General features: G+C 41.9%; 1 protein-coding gene across 5 annotated transcripts in view; it reads right to left on the reverse strand.

The window, feature by feature from the left end:
* The window catches only part of CDADC1 (cytidine and dCMP deaminase domain containing 1), a 65,805-nt gene that overhangs the window by 3,743 nt on the left and 43,035 nt on the right, over positions 1-19,027 (reverse strand). For 3 of the 5 annotated variants that reach the window (XR_013332298.1, XR_013332297.1, XR_013332295.1), the window contains 3 exons: positions 14,670-18,319; positions 11,072-11,294; positions 2,357-2,468 (listed from right to left, as the gene is read on the reverse strand). Coding sequence is in view for 1 of the 5 variants with exons in the window: in XM_077752613.1 (XP_077608739.1) it covers positions 18,222-18,319 (98 nt within the window). In the remaining 4 variants the exon portion in view is untranslated. Of the gene's footprint in view, positions 1-2,356; positions 2,469-11,071; positions 11,295-12,476; positions 18,320-19,027 lie in introns of those variants that run through there. The other 2 variants (XR_013332296.1, XM_077752613.1) reach the window with 2 other exon arrangements.

The following is a 19,027-nucleotide window of genomic DNA, read 5'->3' on the forward strand; positions in this document are numbered from 1 at the left end:
TGTGGCTGTGCCCACGTGCCCACCGACAGAGTCACGTGAGAGAGATGGTGAGAGCAGCTCTGGATAGTTTGGTGTGGAATGTCCCCATGTGGAGACTCTGGGCAGCAGGTGGACACGTGAGTCTGGAGTTCAAGAAAAGTAGGGGCCAATTGCACTGATTTGGGAAGAAGGTCATGGAAGTGCATGTGAGGAGGAAGCCATCCACTCCTCACTGTAGTTGGGGCCTCAGGACACACCCAGTCCTTCACCCCATTTTCATGTGTATTCTTACGAGAACTGTAGCTGTCTCCCACTTGAATGCTCCTCCCTCCCACTGGAGGCTCAGGGGGAACCACCATGTTCCTCCCCTTTGGCCTCCTCTGTTTGTTCAGTGAGGGGTGAGGGCTGCTAATCCTTCCTCCCTGATGGCCCCAAGCTCTTTCTAGGTGTTCACCAGACCGAGCCATGGCGACATCGATCTGAGTCTGTGTCTCATACAGTAGGTAAGCTCTGTGGGCCAGAGCTGGTCACTAAGAGGCTTGGTATTTCCATCGGTATTTCCAGGCTGACATACCTGTGAAAAAGTGCTATCGGGAGAGAAGGTGGCTGACCTCCCAGCTAGGCCTCACTCTCTCCCCAGCCCCCACTCTGGAGAGGGCCTGGTCTGGATGCCAGCTTCAGGAACAGAGGCAAGGCCCTAACTGCAGACAGCTGTTCCTGCTGCAGGGGAAGAAGCTTCTGCCATTTTCCAGGCCCAGAGCATGACATTCACGGGGCGCTGACCTGGCCCATCTGTATGAATGAGACTCTGTGCGGCCCAGGGTGTGGGAAGAAGGAGGAGGGTGTGCCTGCAGCCACCTGATGGTGTCTGGCAGCACCAGGCTGCCCTTCACCTTGACAGAGGACATTTCCAAGCAGAGCAGTGGTTTTCAGTTGACAGTTGGCTGCGCCTGTCTGTGTCACCGAGTAGCACACAGCCTGAGCCGCCAGAACACTAGCGCCTGGAGGAGGGGGCCAGGGAGAGGAGGGCGTACAGGACTTCTCCCACTATCACTGTCAGGAAAGGCTCAGGACCCAGCCCCGGCCTCATGGAGAGGAGCTAGGGTCTGGTGTGAGCTGCTTGTGGGAAGGCAGTGAGGAGCTGACAGGCCACCTCCGGAGACGATGCCCCTGTGTCCTGGCAGCTCCTCCAGAGGCTGGATGCTACCTCCTTAGAGCTCCTCTCTGCAGCCCCCACCAGTGCCAAGGGGAGGAGTCTGTGAGAGTCAATTCACTACAGAAGGGCCATGCAGCGTGCGCCGAGGCTGCTGGCTATGGAGTTAATGAACGAGCAGCTGTGGAGTTCATGAACGCAGAGTGCCTGCCCGGATGGGCAGAACCCTCTCCGCTGTCAGCCCTTCTCTCCCCCCGCCCCATACCCTCCAATGGCTTCCCTGGACACCCAGAAACACACCCAAGCCCTTGCCACTGTCCTTCAAGCACCGGGTGGCTGGCCTGGCTCCCTCCTGGGAGGAGGAGGAGGAGGTCCTAGCAAACCCAGCTGCTTTTCAGTTCCTGCCCTGGGCTTTCCTCTTCCAGGCTGTTAGTTCTGCCTGGAGCTATTTTACCAGCATATTCTGTCTGCCTGTCTCTTGACCCCATCCTGCAAACCAGCTTAAATATCTGCCCTGGGCTTCCCCGAGCATGCTAGGAGCCTCCCACCCGCATTCCGGGTTGCCTCCCACACCAGGTTGCAGACCTCCGGGGCCACGCAATGTCTGTCTTCTTCACAGACACATCCCCGAGGTCTTGCTCAGTGACTGGAACATAGTAAGTGCTGACTTGATATGTATGTCCTTTCAGTCAATATTTTTGAATGAAACACTGATTCATTCTTTATGAATCATAATTTCACTTCTGTCTTTCCCCTATTACTGCCCGGGGCACCACCGTTAGGCTGATCCTGCTAACTCCCTGCAACTCTGCCCTCTTTCTGGTCAATTCAGTCACATTCTTCTCTCCCCTCTTCTCATTCCCCACAAATGTCACCTTTGCTCAGACCCTGATCGCTTCTCATTTTGATCCAACCACCGGCCATCACTCCACACTGATGGGTTCTCCACACTGATGCCAGAATGATTGTTTAAGGGTACAAATACAATTGTGTTGTGTTACAACCTTCTAGGTCTCCCTCTTGCACCGCAGAATTGTTACAAAAGCCCTTCTTGGTGTCATCCTCCCCCGCCAACCTCCTACTCCTTGCTGGCTGGTGCTACAATCATATGCGGTTCCAGTGAGCCGTACTGTTCTTCCATGTCCCCTCCATGCTCCTCTGACCCCCCTCCCCCATTCCAAGTCCCCAAGCATCCAATAATGCTCAAATTCTAGTTTCACTTACCAGCCACACCTGCATCAATTTCTGGGACATGCAACCATTTGGTAGCTCAAACACGTAACGGGTACTGCTGTATTCTTCCTGCCAGGATCTTTGTTTTCAGTGTTGTCTGTGCCTTGGGTAGGATACAAGTTAACACATTGACCAAATGACTGATTGACATCGGTCTGGGAGGGATGCCTAATGAAGCGTGTATAACAGAATTAACAAGGAGTGTGACAGGTTGAAGTACTGGGTCAAAGCTAACCACAAATAGTTTAAGATAGATAAATGTGAAGTCCTACACCCGAGTTCAAAAACAAAACTGCAGCTTTGCAGGAGGAAGCACAGGTGCTCAATCAAGGGTTTCTGGTGACTCTGACATCTGAGTCTGGCCACATCACCTCTTGCCCGGACTCTTGCAGTACCTTCCTGTCTGGGGCCCTGACTGCTGATCTCTCCCCATGCCAATCCTCCTCTCCTCCATCTGCAAGCATTCCCTGTGTAAAACCATCAGGATCCCCTGTGGGAGCTGTCAAGAAGACGTGCACAGCTGGAATGTCAAAGAGACATGGGGTTACAAACAGCTGTTAACACTTCTGTGGTCCTTTTTAAAGTCGTGAGAGAGGCTAGGGTCCCTGGGGAGAGGAAAGGAAAGCAAGAGGCAAAGAGGGCAGAGTGGAGACTGCTGAGAGGAGAAAACGGAGATGAGAAACATGGGAAGTGTAATGAAAGCCAAAGAAGGAGTTTCAGAAGGGCAGGATGATTGGATGATTCAAGGTGCTAAAGGCTGCCAGCAGTAAGTAGTGTTTGGCCATTAGAAGTTGGGAGCCCCTTTTCACAGGGAGAGTGGGGCAGAAAGGTAGCAGTGGTTTGTGAAATAAGCAAAAGATGAAGATGTTAAGAAAGGTGGTACAGGCTTTCAGGTAATGAGGGAAAGAAAAACAGTGGATAAAGGGAAGCCTTTGTTTTCTGAAGGTTGGAGGAATGTATCAGTTAGCAACCACTGCATAACAAATACTTTCAAATCAGTAAGTTCAAATAAAACCAATTATTTTTTTTCTTGTGAGCTTCTGGGTTGGCTGGGAGTCACCTAATCTAAGTAGGACTGTCTAGGGTGGCTCTGCTCCTTGTGTCTAACGAAGGCAGAAATGCAAAAGAACAAGTGGGAATATACAAGGCTTCTTGAGACCTAATATCAGAACTGGCAGAATGGCATTTTCACTTCATTCTATTGAACCCAAAATCAAGAGCTGAGAAATATATTCTACCTGTTGCTGGAGGAAATCAAAGCAATATGGTAAAGGATGTGAATATAAAAAAGGGTAAAAAATTGGGGCCACCATGCCTTCTACCATGGGAGACAAGCACAGCTGGAGATGGAAAGAAGGCATTGGAAAGGGAGAGACTGGACAAAATTCAGTGAAAACTGGGAAAAGTGTGACAGGCACTGAATTTGCAGAAGAACTAGATTCATGTTCTGGCTCTACCAATGACCAGCAGTGCAGCCTTGGGTCAGTCATTGGATTTGAAACTTCATTTCATTCCCTGTGAAGAGGAAATGATCACCCCTAAGTCATGGTGTGAAAATTAAATGAGGTAATATAAAAAGTGCTTTGCCATGAAGTACAAAACTGTGTACAATGACACAGTAAGTTTCCAGGAGAGGTGGGAGGTTGTCATGGGACAGTAGGAACACAATGGCTACTTTCAAAGACTGAAGGGCAGTCATGTGGAAGGGGGTGAGACACAAAGAGGTCTGTGTTAAAGACCAAGGGCTAATGATGGAAATGGGGGGATGGGAGAGTTATGTCATAAAAAATAACATTTTAGCAATGAGTAGAGTTCAAATGTGGCTTTAGGAGGTGGTGGTTTCTTCATCACTGAGGGTGTAGGCATGTGGGAGCGGAGCTTCTTTAGAGGACAGTGCAAGGGGGCATGCAGCCCATTCATGGGTCACTGGATTGACCAGTGGTTCTCACCCAAGGGCAGTTCCCCATGACACACACCCCTCGCGGGCATTTGTTGTCCAAATTTCTAGATGATTCAAGTGGCATTTGGTGCAGGTAGGTCAGGAGTACTAAATCTCCTGACAATGCTCAAGACAGTCCTAAAATGGGAAAATGATCACACTCAACATGCCATCAGTGCCCATGTTGATAATCACTGGATGAGGTGATTCTGCGTTCTAATCTTGAGGGTCCAAATAAATGCATGTCTCACTTTTAGCGAATGCAACCAGCAAGCCCCCTAACCTATTTTGCCACAATGCCTCACTGCTCTAACTGAAAAGGTATTTGACTTCAGAAGAATTTTAGATATGGTTAAACAAGCACAGTCATAATGGCAAAAACATCTATAATCCCTTTAAATAGTAAAATCGTCCTCAAAATTTTCTAAAACAGCCATAAATGCACATGCTTGTGTAAGGGATTATGAATGGATTGTCAGGCACATAAATCATTGATTATTCTAGCATGTAAAGAGAGCCAACCTCCTTGCTTGGAGACATGCTAGCTGAAATAAACACTACACATTTAATTTACTATGATTTTGCTTGTCACTTAAAACATCAAAGTCTCTTTGGAGATGTCTGTTTTCTTCAAAAAAAAAAATGTCTAGGCAGTTTGAACTAGAACCTTCTTTTCTTTCCCAGTGTTCACATTTTCTCAATTTGGGGGCTTGGATCAAAGCAGTAGATTCAGTAAATATTTGCTTCTGCTGTTAATGATGCTTCTGTCACTGAGGCATTTTAATTTTATTTATTTTTTAATTATTTTAAGTTCATTGACTTTTGAGAGACAGAGAGACAGCACAAGCAGCAGAGGGGCAAGGAGAGAGAGAGGAAGAGAGAGAGAGAGAGGGAGATAGAGAGAGAGAAAATCTCAAGCAGGCTCTGGACTGACAGTGCAGCTCCGATGCAGGGCTTGACTCATGAACCTCAAGATCATGACCTGAGTCAAAACCAAGAGTCAGATGCTTAACTGACTGAGCCACCCAGATGCCCCANACCCATGAATCACGAGATCATAACCTAAGCGAAAGTCGGACACTTAACCGACTGTGCCACCCAGGCACCCCCCATTGAGGCATTTTTAAAGAATGTTCTGACCCTGCATTTAGTGTCACCTTCCCCTCACCTCAGCTTATTCAGAACCTGTACCACCTAAAGGCAGGGCCGGTTGTGGCCAGAGGACGATTGTGGCCGAAGGGGCATCTTACCCTGCCTGCAGGTGTCAAACCTTTACTGGGCGGCTCACGACTTTGTAAGAGGAGTTCCGGGATGAATAGTCTGCGGAGGCCCTGATGGCATCTGATTCTGGCCCATGCCCATGAATCCAATAGGCAGGAAGAACTGAGGTTTGTCTGGCACATTGGTAGCTACTTTAGTTGAGAAAGGTAGAGCCTCCCTGCCCTGCATTCATCCTATAATACATATCTGTTAATTAGGGAAGAGTTTGGGCTTCATTATAGTAGTTTGAATGGTGACTTTCCTCAGCATGTTTAATTTTTTTGACAGAGAGAGAAAGTGAGCAAGCAAGGGAGGGGGAGAGGGAGAGGGAGAATCTTAAGGCAGCTCCAGGCCTGACATGGAGCTCGAGCTCACAAACCAGGAGATAATGACCTGAGCCAAAATCAAGAGCCAGATGCTTAACCAACTGAGCCACGCAGGTGCCCCAACTTTTGCTTTTTTTGTAAAATAAAACACTTTGCACCTAATACCCTAACAAGCATATGAGTTCTCCACTAGATGACACTAAAGTGTGTAATTTCAGCAGAAATAGTGTCCTTGAATAAGCCTACTTCAGTGTCAGAATGAACCAGGTATGGCAAAATTTGTCAACAGAAACACTTGCATCTGAGAGTATAGTCATTTGCATTTTTAACATCATTTTTCTCCTGTCCTTCTGGAAGCTTTCCAAACTATTTCTTGGTTAAGCATGGAGTATTTTTCAAGAACCTAAACAATACAACCTTCTGGATCCACTGAGGTCAGCTGATAGTGCCCCAAGAAGCGTAATATCAGACATCTGGGTGAAGTGGAGAACTGGAGTCATGTGTGCCTATTTTTGTCAGGAGACTAGTTCTTCTCGATGTATCTCTCTTCCATTTATCTTCATGGGTTTATGTCTGTCTCCCGGAGGGACTGTCAGCTGCACGAGGGCAGGCTGTGTCTCTAGGTTTGCTCACCAGAGTGCCAGGCACACAGTAAGCTCTCAGAAATATCGGTCAGTGGGATGATGAGTCGTGGGATCATAAAGAGCCAGGAGAACTACCACTGGTTATCAACACGGGTGAAACCAAGTTGGCCAGAGGTTGTGGTATGCTACACAGGGGCGTCACTGCTCATGGACTTAACGTTCTTGAGATTTAAACAGCATCAAGCACCCATAATACCTTTACATCTTCTGGACTGACTCTTGCTTCCTTTTTTTTGGAACTCTGGAAACAGGCACATCAGACCATTCAAGGTACTTCATGATGCTCAGACCCCACCCCCACCCCCACTCATTAGGAAGAGCCATGTTCTCTACAGGCAAACAGCCTCCTTGCTCCACCTCAGGCCCTGCGGATACATCTCAGGCTGAGCACCTTTAGGTGTGGGTGTTAGCAATGAGACAGATGTCATAAAAAAAATTTTCTTTTTTTTAATGTTTATTTTTGAGAGTAAGTGAGTGAGTGGGGGAGGGGCAGAGACAGAAGGACACAGAGGATCAGAAGCGGGTTCTGCACTGATAGCAGAGAGCCTGATGTGGGGCTCAAACTCAAACAGTGAGATCATGACCTGAGCCGGTCAGTTTAACTGACTGAGCCACCCAGGTGCCCCTCATAATTTTTTTTTAATTTTGTAGACTGAATTGTTATCAAACATGATCATAAAGTAAATGCTCAGGCTCCAGGGGAAGCTCATCAGGGAGTATCCAGGGTGGATGGGTGGGAGGTACAGGGTGGGTGAGCCAGGGTCTGCGCTGAACTGGAGCCTGAAGCCACCTAGTGGACCAATTCCAGCACAGGTCAGAGGTGAACACCAGAACCAAAAAAAAAAAAAAAAAAAAAAAAATCAGAAATAGCAAATGCAAACACATCCAGATGCTACAGTGATGGTGTACAAGATATGACTCTTTATCCTCCCAAAGGTTGCTTTGAGAAAATCCTTCTCAGGTACTCCTTATCTCCATCAAGTCTTTAAAAAAAAGTCCTTGGTGGAAGAACACGTACTGCTCTAACACCGTATCTTCCTTGGAGGTTATCTCCAAGGAAAAGATGTATAATGGTATTATGGGGTGGCTATTTGTACAAAATATATTCATGAAAATGTTTTAAATGACTGTGGGAATTTGATGCTTAAAGCCAAAACATTACAGAAAATGCAAAAACGGAGATGTGAACATATTCATTTACCTCTATTTTTCTTCCCCCAAATCATTAAAAAGAAAGTAAAGGGGGGCGCCTGGGTGGCTCAGTGGGTTGAGCCTCTGACTTCGGCTCCAGTCATGATCTCATGGCCCATGGGTTCAAGCCCCATGTTGGGGTCTGTGTGGACAGCTCAGAGACTGGAGCCAGCTTCAGATCCTGTGTCTCCTTCTCTCTGCCCCTCCCTCATTCACACTGTCTCTTTCTCTCTCTCAAAAATAATAAACACTAAAAACATTTAAAAAAAGAAAATAAAGGATTTTTGTTTTATTTTAAATATAAACATACAGGACAAAGAGAATGGAGGCATCAACTGCAACATTTTGGGAGGTGTGCCTATGAAGGTGAGGCCCTGAAGGCTGCTGTTCTGCATGAAGCCGTGTGCTCTGTTCCAGAATATCTAGTATTGAAGAACCCCAGTTTATTAGGGTTTCAACCCAAACCTTGAAACTCACTCTAGTAGTGTAATAAGAATCATGAAACAATGCTTTCCAATTTCTGAGGGACAATGATTCCTAATCTACATACAATTCTATATCTAACCAAACTATCAATTCAATAAGAGGAATGAAGACATTAGCAGATACTCATGGTATCAAAGCTGCTCTGCATCAAAAGCCTTATCTGACAGTCATCCTGCTACCCTGTACCTTTTCTCAGGAATCTTCTGAAAAATATGCCTTACCAAATAGAGAAAGACATGGGTCCCTGGAAACAGGGGATTCCCAGGACATTGTGAAGGATGGGCCCCAAAAGACACCTGTGTGGCATGTCTAGCAAGCAATCCATCCAGACTGGAGGTGGATCAAAGGCTACAGGAGGGATTTCTTAAAAAAGAAGAAAGATAGTATTATAGTTAGTATACCCAATATTCTTGACTGTACTGAGAGGAGGTTACACAATTGGGAGACAAGTTTGTCTATAGATTAGTAATAAAATAGAAAACCAAGCCAAAATAAAAGGCAATTTTTAAATTCAGTAAAATAAATTCAGTAAGGAAAGGAAAACGCATGCTAGCACACAACATGATGAGCTATGATCAGCATTTACAGACTCATAATGACAAACAGTGAATATTGATGCAACCAAAACAAAAATGTAACAGTGTGGAGCATGGAGAGAGGAAGTATGTGGAGAGTGGAGTGAGGTGAAAGAAAGCTCTTCCATGATGGAAATTCAAAAGACAATGCCTAAGGGGAGTGTGGGTGGCCCAGTTGGTTAAGCATCTGACTGTGGCTCAGGTCATGATCTCATGGTTCATGAGTTTGAGCTCCGTTTCGGGCTCTCTGCTGTCAGTGAGGAGCCGGCTTCAGGTCCTCTATCTTCCTCTCTCTGTCCCTCCTTGCTCTCTCTGTCTCTCTCTCTCAAAAATAAACATTAAAATAAAAAAAGACAATGTCTAAAACCCAAAAACTAGCAAGGGACAACAGAGGTATGTTACTGGGACATTTGGAGGTAAAGATAAAAGCATCAGGGGCACCTGGGTGGCTTAGTCGGTTAAGCGTCCGACTTTCGCTTAGGTCATGATCTCACGATTCGTGGGTTCAAGCCCCGAGTCTGCTCTGTGCTGACTGCCAGCTCAGAGCCTGGTGCCTGTTTCAGTCTGTGACTCCCTCTCTCTCTGACCCTCCCCTGCTCACGCTGTCTCTCTCTCTCCTAGAAATAAATAAAACATTAAAAAAAAAAAAGATAAAAGCATCAGCTAAAATAGCTAAGCCTGGGTGCCTCTGGGGAAGGGTGATAGGGGAGGCTATCAATTGGAAGTAAGTGCTATCATTTAAACTGTGTAAACTAAATGACAATAATGGAAGTTCTTGAATTTATTACTGTAACATACATGTTAAAATCAGCCAACATGTCCAATGTGAGCTTAACAAAACTCAAAATTGGGGGGGACATCCTGACATTTATTGATTAGGCCCTTGCAATATTCTGAACTGTATTTAAGAAATCATTTCACCTTCCAGACTCTCCTGTTTCCAGATTTGTAGAGAGTGTGCTACAAGAGATGAAATCTGAGTTTCCTTTCAAATCTGAGTCTATTTAAATGCAGTTCATTGAACACATAGATATATCTATGGACCAACTTATACATACTTTAATAATGTAGGGTGTTCCATTTTACTTTTTTTTATTTTTTTTTAAATATTTTTATTTATTTCTAGGAGAGAGAGAGACAGCATGAGCAGGGGAGGGTCAGAGAGAGAGAGGGAGACACAGACTCAGAAACAGGCTCCAGGCTCTGAGCTGGCAGTCAGCACAGAGCCCGACGCGGGGCTCGAACCCACGAACCGCGAGATCATGACCTAAGCGAAAGTCGGATGCTTAACTGACTAAGCCACCCAGGCGCCCCTGGGTGTTCCATTTTAAATGGGCCTCATTTTCAACTAGTACTCACTAATGGAGTTTGTTTTACTTGGGGACAGGATTTTCAAAAATCAGCCTAAATGAAAGAAAAGTTCTGTACTTTTTGTATTAAGTAGATCCATTGGATTTTTAATGGTCAACAGTAATTGTATTAAAAATATCATTGAGTCTAGGGGCACCTGGCTGGCTCAGTCGGTAGAGCATGCAACTCTTGATCCCAGGGTCATGAGTTCAAGGCCCACATTGGGTGTGGAGCCTACTTAAAAGAAAAAAGGAATTTAAAAAAATCAATAACTTTAAGATACATGACAAATGCTGATACAAGAAAGGATAGGCCTATCCTTATAAGAGGAAGTTTGATCATGCCCAACAGTGGGCTCTATCATTGCAAAATGAATCATAGCATGTATGACAACTCAGGTCATGGAAGAGGTATGTCACTTTTCTGTGCTGGGAGGCAAATGTAATAGACTCAATTCTATGTGCCTAAGAGAAGCAAATCAGGTTGGCTCTGCGTTGTGTTCAGCTATGACCAAACCTCACCTAAGTAAACTTTCAATTGATTGATGTATACCCCAGCTAGGTGTTAACTCTGGACTTCCATTACCTTTTGGAAACAGGTGGAAAAAATTATTGCAGGTTGAGGGTATTTACAAAACAGTGGCTGATTCCTATGTACAGTAATCTGAAAAACGAACAAACAGAACCAAGCAAAGCTACAGGTTATAACCTTTTTGCCCCTAAATTAAAATTGGAGATGTGAGATTTCAAACTGCTTTTGACTTACCCACCCTAAACCCAAGTTCTTTAAAAGAAATGAAAAAGAATCAGTGGGATTTGTCATCTTCAAATTTGGGGACCTAGCCACAGAAAAGGCCTTAGGTGTCATGGTTATACTAGACAAAATGGCCCTTACATCTGATACAGTAAGGCATGTATCGTAAAATACACACTTACACTCTCTTGATGGTTTATGTCAGTGGCTTTCAGCTGGGGGGGGGGTGACTTTGCCCCCCAAGGAACATTTTTGGTTGTCTTCTGGATGAGAGGTTGCTACTGACATCTAGTGGGTGGAGACCAGGGATGCAGCTACAATGCAGAGGACAGCACAGCAAAGGGTCATCAGGCTCAAACTGCCAATCGTGCCGAGGTTGAAAGAACCTTCACCTACGCTGATTTTCTGGTATGGTAAAAATAAAAGACAAAAATATAGCAAAGCTAGTAAACTGCTCTAAAATATCAACAAAAGGTTTTCTGGAACATCATTCAGTTAGGATTCTGAAAAACAGCTTTAAAACTTGGGCTTGGAGGTAAAGATATACTGTCAACTCTGGAAAAAAACATTATGCATTCAGTCTGCTACTGGACACATTTCTTAACTCCTCAAAATACAATTTTATTATTTTTGACACTGAAAACTTAATTTCTTCTGTTTTAAAAAAAATGTCCAAAGCAAATTACATTGTTTCCGTTTGGAGTGGAGAGTGTTTAGCATGTAAGTGCTCAGGAGTTGAGAAAATGGTAGCAATACATCTACACATCGACCTGAAATAACAAGTACCTAAGTTCCAGACTCAATAAGTTATAAACGTGGCCTCAGCTGTAACTAAGAATCCCTTCTTAGGGTGGTTGAGGGAGCCATCCACAACCCGTTAGGACACTTCCTTCCCTGTGTCAGCACAACAAGCCACAGCATAACTGGAAGACTAGTCTGCTCAGCTACAGAGAAGTTAGAAAACCCACAAAAATTCTGGCCCAATAAGCCTCCTCTGCTAACCAGAACAGGGTCGCCCAGGTTATAGTGGCTAACTGTATTTTCCCGAAAGGAAAGGTATCAAAGGCTAAGGAGAATGAAGAAATTTGACAAGGTAATAGACTAAATGAAATAGGTTGGCTGTAAGTCTCTCTTAGAAGAAGGCATAATCAGAGCTGTCTTGGTAATGGTCCTGAGAAGCTCTCTGGTTGGCCTCTGAAACAGAGCTGGTCTGGCAGAAAGCATGAAGGTTCTTTCAAGAACCCAGTATGTTGGGTGCCTGGGTGGCTCAGTTGGTTAAGCGGCCAGCTTTCCTCAGGTCATGATCTCACAGTTTATGGGTTCGAGCCCTGCGTCGGGCTCTGTGCTGCCAGCTCAGAGCCTGGAGCCTGCTTGAGATTCTGTGTCTCCCTCTCTCTGCCCCTCCCCAACTCATGCTCTTTCTCTGTCAAAAATAAACATTTAAAAAAAATTAGGGGGAAAAAAAAAAAAAGAACCTAGCCTGTGCCCTTGAAAGCAAATGTAGAAAAGATGTATAAGGAAAGAAAAATTTTCCCTTCCTTTCTAGATACTTTGGCTGCCCTAAAAATTAAATTGACATAAGACAACTTAACAGGAGAAAAATAAATAAATTTAATTCCATATATATGCAAGCCACAGAAATATGAGACTCAAAGAAGTGACCAAGCAGGCAGCCTTTATATCTTTTATAAAACACAGAAACAATTATTTGTGAAGAACTGACGAAGGAGTTTGGGTTTGGGGTAGCAAATTGAAGAAGTAACAAAGTTGTCTCTATAGGCTTCTCAGCCCTGAATCCCCTACCCCGGGTGATGAGGACGCTTTTACCCACCAGGTGCCAAGAGGGTGCCCTTCACATGGGAGTTTATTTCCTGCTTTCGGGGGACAGAGTGTCCTTCTTGCAATGGCTATTTCTTAAATAATTTTAATTCAACATAATCCATATGCCAAAGTGGCATATTTTGCTTCCCTTCAGTCTCACCTTTGAAACTGCAAAAAGCTTCATAATCCAGAAGCTGAGTTGGTAGATTATTTTACTATTGCATTGAATTAATCTCTTAGTCTTGAGAATAGCTTAGTTCAGTTAAATAGTTGTGTCTCATTTTGGGAGGTGGTAATTTATATAACTGGGCTCCCACAATCAGGCCTATAAGGTGTGAGAAATCAAGTATTTATTAAGGCATTTCTATGAAAACAAAAGAAAAGCAAAGGTTGATGATTAGAACAAATTTTAAACCAGCTTCTAAGCCCAGGGGCAGCCAGTCAAGAAAATTTCTAGATGTCAGGGTCAAACCATCTTTTGTGGTTTGAATATCTCTGATAACATCATCAGGTGTTTAGGTAAACTTTTTGAGTGGCGCATACAGCAGCAGCCATGAAGATTGTCTAAACACGAATTATTGTGGCCATTTCTCTGAACTTTATACCAAGTCATTCATATTCAGTTTACAGGGCTTTGAGGAAAAGGGTAGTTTTGTACTTAGTGATTCCAAGTCTAAACTGGGAAAAAATGGAATGGTGAAGCTGGAGAGCCAAACATCGGGGGAAACTAGAATTCAGGATCCAGTGACTTTACAGGTGGAAAACAAAACCTGAAAGCTAATTAATAGCACTAGAACCTGATATTTATAAAGTGTGTCTTTTTAAGTTTATTTGTTTACTTTGAAAGAGACAGAGATAGAGTATGTGAGGAAGGGGCAGAGAGCAAGGGAGACAGAATCTCAAGTAGGCTCTGCACTGCCGGTGCAGAATCTGATGTGGGGCTCAAATTCATGAAATTGTGAGATCATGACCCGAGCCGAAATCAAGAGTGGGACACTTAACCAACTGAGCCAGGTGCCCCTCGAATCTGGTATTTATAAAGGTGTGTTACTGAAACATAGTTTTTCTGTCTATCAAAATAATTACAGGAAGACTAATTTGTTTGCAAATTAAATCTAGTTTCAATAAATTTGGCCTATTTACACGAGTGTAGCAAGAATAACAATTGATCATGTAGGCTTCTTCTAAACCTGCTTTGCTGGAATTTTTCATAAGGAATTTCAGATTGAATTCTTAAAAGCCTCTTGAGCTAGGAAGCCAAGCCAAGGACTTACTATCAGACTTTGCCTGCAATACCTACAAATCTGTGTTAATTCCTCTCTTCTCAAGGTCCCCCAAATATTCTGAGGTTCCTGAGCCTGCCAGGAAGTGACCTTCCTTATTCACCTAGTAAGGTTGCTGGGAACCCTATAAGCAAGATACCAGGCCAACTTTTCCAAGGGGCTCTATTGTTTATTGGCTCCATAAAGTCAGCCTTAGTTTCTTAAAGCTGTCTGGTCATATCTGAGTCTATGTAGATCTCTCAGATACGACATTCCAGTCAAAGCCTCAGTAATATAACCAATGTTTCCACTTATGCTCATTATAAGAACAGATTCTTATTGAGCTTACTCAAATAACTGTACTGCCATGAAAATAAGAATACTCACTAATAGTTGTTAAATAGTTGTTAAATTCTGCAGATGTAAGGTAGGGAAAAAAAGTAATTGTTTCAATTCTGCTTCTAAAGGAATACTTTAACAAACAGCCATAAATCATAGATAATTTAAAAGAGAAAAAGGTTTTCTTAAATCTGGAAAAAACAAATATTAAAAGAAACCAGCAATGTTTCAAACCAAAAAGTTATAAAAAATTATGATCATCATCCTCAGTTCACTCACTCCCATGTTCATTTAACCCCATGTAATTAATATTTGTTCTGTATGAATCCAGTTTTTCTGTAGTTCTGTAAATTCTTACCCAATTCAGTTGGATGACCTTAAAGGTATCAGAAACTTGTATTCCACAGTACTTGTTAGAGTCCATTCATTAATCTCCTTGAAAATGAAGCACTTTTGCAGGAAAACTTTTATAAAATATCAAAATAAAACAATAACTGTCTGCAAATGATAGACAAAGGACTTAAAAATGGCCATGCTTAAAGATCTGATAGAGTTCATTACAATGCAATTGGCAAGAAAATCTGATTCTATCTGGGATATACAACATTTTAAGATAATAACTAGAATTACAGTGATAACATAATCCTGGGACATCTGATTTCTAGGAATTTCATATAATTTCTGCAACACTTAAAACAGATGCTTATACAGATGTAATGTAAAGAAAACTTAATATTTCTTATTTAACAATGCTTCCCATGTAATTTAGCATATCATATAAACCAATTCATTTAGCATCTCCCTTTTATAATGAGAGAAAATAAATCTTTTGAGATGTTCCAGGGGCCCTCTGTAAAACTCCAACTTATTTTTCCAGGTCAAAAAACTGTATTTAAAAACTGATTATGGAACGTTTGTAAAAAGTATCAAAAGGTTTGAACACGACTAAATAACATCACTGGTAATACTTAATTATCTATTTAACCAAAGTGACAAAAGATTTTAAAGTCAAATACAGAAGATTACATTGTTTTAAGTGAAATTCAGCTCTTAGTGTTAAGACTCAGTAAAGTAATCAAAGATCTGATAAAGACAACATGAAGCACAGGAAATTATTTTAGTAAAACATAACATCTTTGCTTTTCAGGCAGATTACTTAAAAGGTAAAGAAAACCATTCATAATATCTTATCAAGAGCAGACCAATAGTCCAAGTAAATTTTGCCCTTTCAGCAAATGAAAGAAAATTATATAAGCAAGCTATTAAAACAGAAAGCAAGCTTATTATTTTTAAAAACCCTTATAACAATTCAATTTTTAGCCAATGTGACTAGAAAACTAATTCTCTCCCTACTTTCCTTCCTCCCTCCCTCCATCTTTCTCTCCCTTCCTTCTTTCCTTTCCTTTCCTTTCTTTCTCTTTTTTCTTAAAATAAATTTCTATGTCCTTAGTTTGTCCTTTCTCTTTCTCTTTTCCATTCTGAAAGAACCAGCTTTACTTTAGGACAAAATTTACCTTCTTTTCTCTTAACAAACATACATCTCCATACCTCACACCTTTTCTTAGCCAAAAACACATCCTAGTTTCCTTGCAATACAGAGTTGTTTTTTATTGTTTCTAGTAGTTTGAATTATATATATTAGAAGCTTTCTACAGTTACATTCACAGGGTGGTTCTCAACCCCCAAGGTCATCAGGAGAGCTGTGAAAACAGACTGCAAGCCGCCACATCCAGTTTTTGATTCAACAGGTCCAGTGGGACCCTAATAATTTGCATTTCTAGCAAGTCCTCAGGAGGTGCTAAAGCAGCTTGTCCACGGACTCCACTCTGAGAATTGTTCTCTCGTGCTTCTGTCTTCCACTAGACTGCGAGCTTTTTGAGATGAGGGAGCACTTCTTACACATCTCATTTCCAGGGTCTAGCCTGTGTCCTGTACTCAGTCAGTCAATCAACAAATACTTACTGAATGCCTATTATGTGCCAGGCACTATTGCAGGCACTGGATTCATCAGTTTAAAACATTTATATATTTATATATATAAATATAGCAATCCATATATTCATATATATATATATGTACATATAAATTCATAGATATATATATCCCTGACCTCACAGAGCTTTCCTTCTGGCACTACATAGTAAATTCTCAATAAATGTTGAAAACTGACCAGTTGTAAAGAAGGAAATATGGCATTATTATGAATATTTTAATAGTGCTTGGAAATATCAATTTTCTATTTCCTAATAAGCCTAGTTTTTCACATTTTATGCTTCTCCCTTCTGATATCCCCTCAATGTCCGGCACATCCATCCATAAAGCTGGCAGTATACCAGGCTTTTGGATCTTATAAAATATCTGCTGATTGATTTATAAAATATTAAGTGTGGATGACATATTAGTAAAAGAACAACAATTCTAACATGAACTTAAGCATGTATAATTAACATGTAATTAATATACTGAAGTAAGCAAATCTCAGTATTTTCATATTGATAAATGTTTTATATTTTATCCTACTGGTTTTCAAATTAGCCTTGGTTCCCTCTAAGTATATCTTTCCTCCCCTCTCTCAATATTTAAGGCATTTCTCAACTGGCTGGTATGATGACTTTGAACTCCCAGTGCACCGAAGTGGGCTGCTGTACAAATAGGGGCATCGGTCAACATTTGGATTGTCCTGTGTAGGTTCTGAGAGACTCAGTTAGGAGGCCTCATGAGGCTAAGTGGTGCTGTGGAAGGGAAGGCGATGACCGCAGAGGCAAACCTGATTATCTCCGCACAGCCAAGGCAGGTGCTCCTCATGATGTCACATGCAGGCCCGTGGGCCGTGGGCTACGCGCTCCCTCCCTAACTCTAGGAAAGTGCAAAACACGTACCTTCATCTTTGGACTAATTTCCTGAAAGTTTCTCAGCAAATAAAAGTGAGAGGTTTCACAAAGAGCAATTTGGAATGCAACCTGAACTGACTGGCCATAATTTTACTTTCAAGATTCCTGGTATTAAAGTTTGCAAATATATATATATTTTTAAACCTTCCATTGAGAGCCATGAGACACTCTGTTAACATGGAGAGAAAAGTGGGCAGCATTTATGAATGGAATTCGAAAAAAGGATAGTTTCAATATTCCAGACTAAAATATTTCTTCACTGTTAACATTATGACCAAAGTTGGCAGTGTGAATGATTTCAAGAATCAGTGCTTATCAAAGAGTAATTAATACTGCCTCAGAATAATATTTTCTTCCTACTGCTACCCCAAACCAGTGATTTAACACTCTAGTCTAACAAATCATTGTGATTTCTATATACTGGAAGGTTTTTTTTTTTTTAAATTAAGAATTTTGTTAGAAATATACTTTTACAATGGGGACCAGGTGTATCAACTTCATTTTTTGATTTAATCCTAATTAAATTATGATTGTTAAAAAGCTTTAGGTATAAATGTGAACTTTTGGTGAGCCATACACTGGCTTAAAAATGGCCAGGTCATCATTTATTTCCCCAGAGCAGTTTACTAATTATCACCTTCATAATCCAAAGGAATTCATATTTTTTAAAAGGTATAAAATTCTCTGCTGAGATATGACTAGAGTGAACCAGCCTCTTTAAAAAAAAAAAAAAAAAATCCTAGCTAATATAAAGCTAAGACAAGGAGAAATTAACCTCAACAGGTGATTAAATGGGGCTCATTAAATTATTGCTACCTCATTTAATGTAATAAAAGACCACATCACTATATTCTGGAAAACACACAAATCTAAAATAAAAATATTCTCATTGACATCATTCATTCAGTAGCAATAAACTAGCGTCCTTAAATTTCTTCTTCAGTTACTCACAAAATCCATCCTTACTCTCTCAGTTAACAAGGCAGAATTTTAAAAGTGCAATGAAAATTCTTGAGGCCTCATTCCAGTTTAGACAGGACTTCTTGGCGGTTTCCGAGACACAGCTTTTTGTGCTGGTGCTGCTCTTCCCCGGGAGGTATGGGCCTCAACACACCGTCTAATGTTCAAGAATAACTTAACATCAGGAAAGTTTCACTTCAAATACATGGGTATTTGTTAAAGTCATATAGGTTGTCAGATCAAAATAATGCTTAAATTAAAAAGGGACATTCATTTGATCTTAAAATTCTCAACTGTTAAAAAACAGACAGACTCCAGAAAACTTACTCCAGTAATACAGGATCTGCCCTATTGAAGAGCGGATTCACTCAACTCTGAAATGTATGCTTTGAAAGGGCAGATTTATGATATATAAATTCTACCTCAATAGAGCTGTCGCAAAATTGAAAAAGAGACAGGAATATCATTTGTTGCTATCAAGCACTTGTTCAAAAATATAAAACATGAACGTGCAGTTCAGTGAGCAGTCATAAAGCAAACAGACATGTGACCATCCCCCAGGTAAGTAAATAAAACACTGCCAACAAAGATGAAGCCCTCCTCTTGTCCCTTCCCATTGTAACCTCGCCTTCCAATCTCAGGACTGCTCACCGCAGCATGTCTTCCTTTCCTTGGTGATTCAGGAAGAATACATCCTAGATACAAGCCCTTTATTGATGGTAAGTGGCAAATATCTCCTATTCTGTGGCTTGCCTTTGTACTCTTTAAATGACATGTTTTGATGAACAGATGTTCTTAATTTTAACACAGATAAATTAATTCATCTTTTTATGGTTAGTGCCAATTGTGTCCTTTCCCTAACAAC

Source organism: Crocuta crocuta, unplaced genomic scaffold (genome assembly GCF_008692635.1).
Source record: "Crocuta crocuta isolate KB4526 unplaced genomic scaffold, BGI_CrCroc_1.0 scaffold190, whole genome shotgun sequence".
NCBI classification, from domain to species: domain Eukaryota; kingdom Metazoa; phylum Chordata; class Mammalia; order Carnivora; family Hyaenidae; genus Crocuta; species Crocuta crocuta.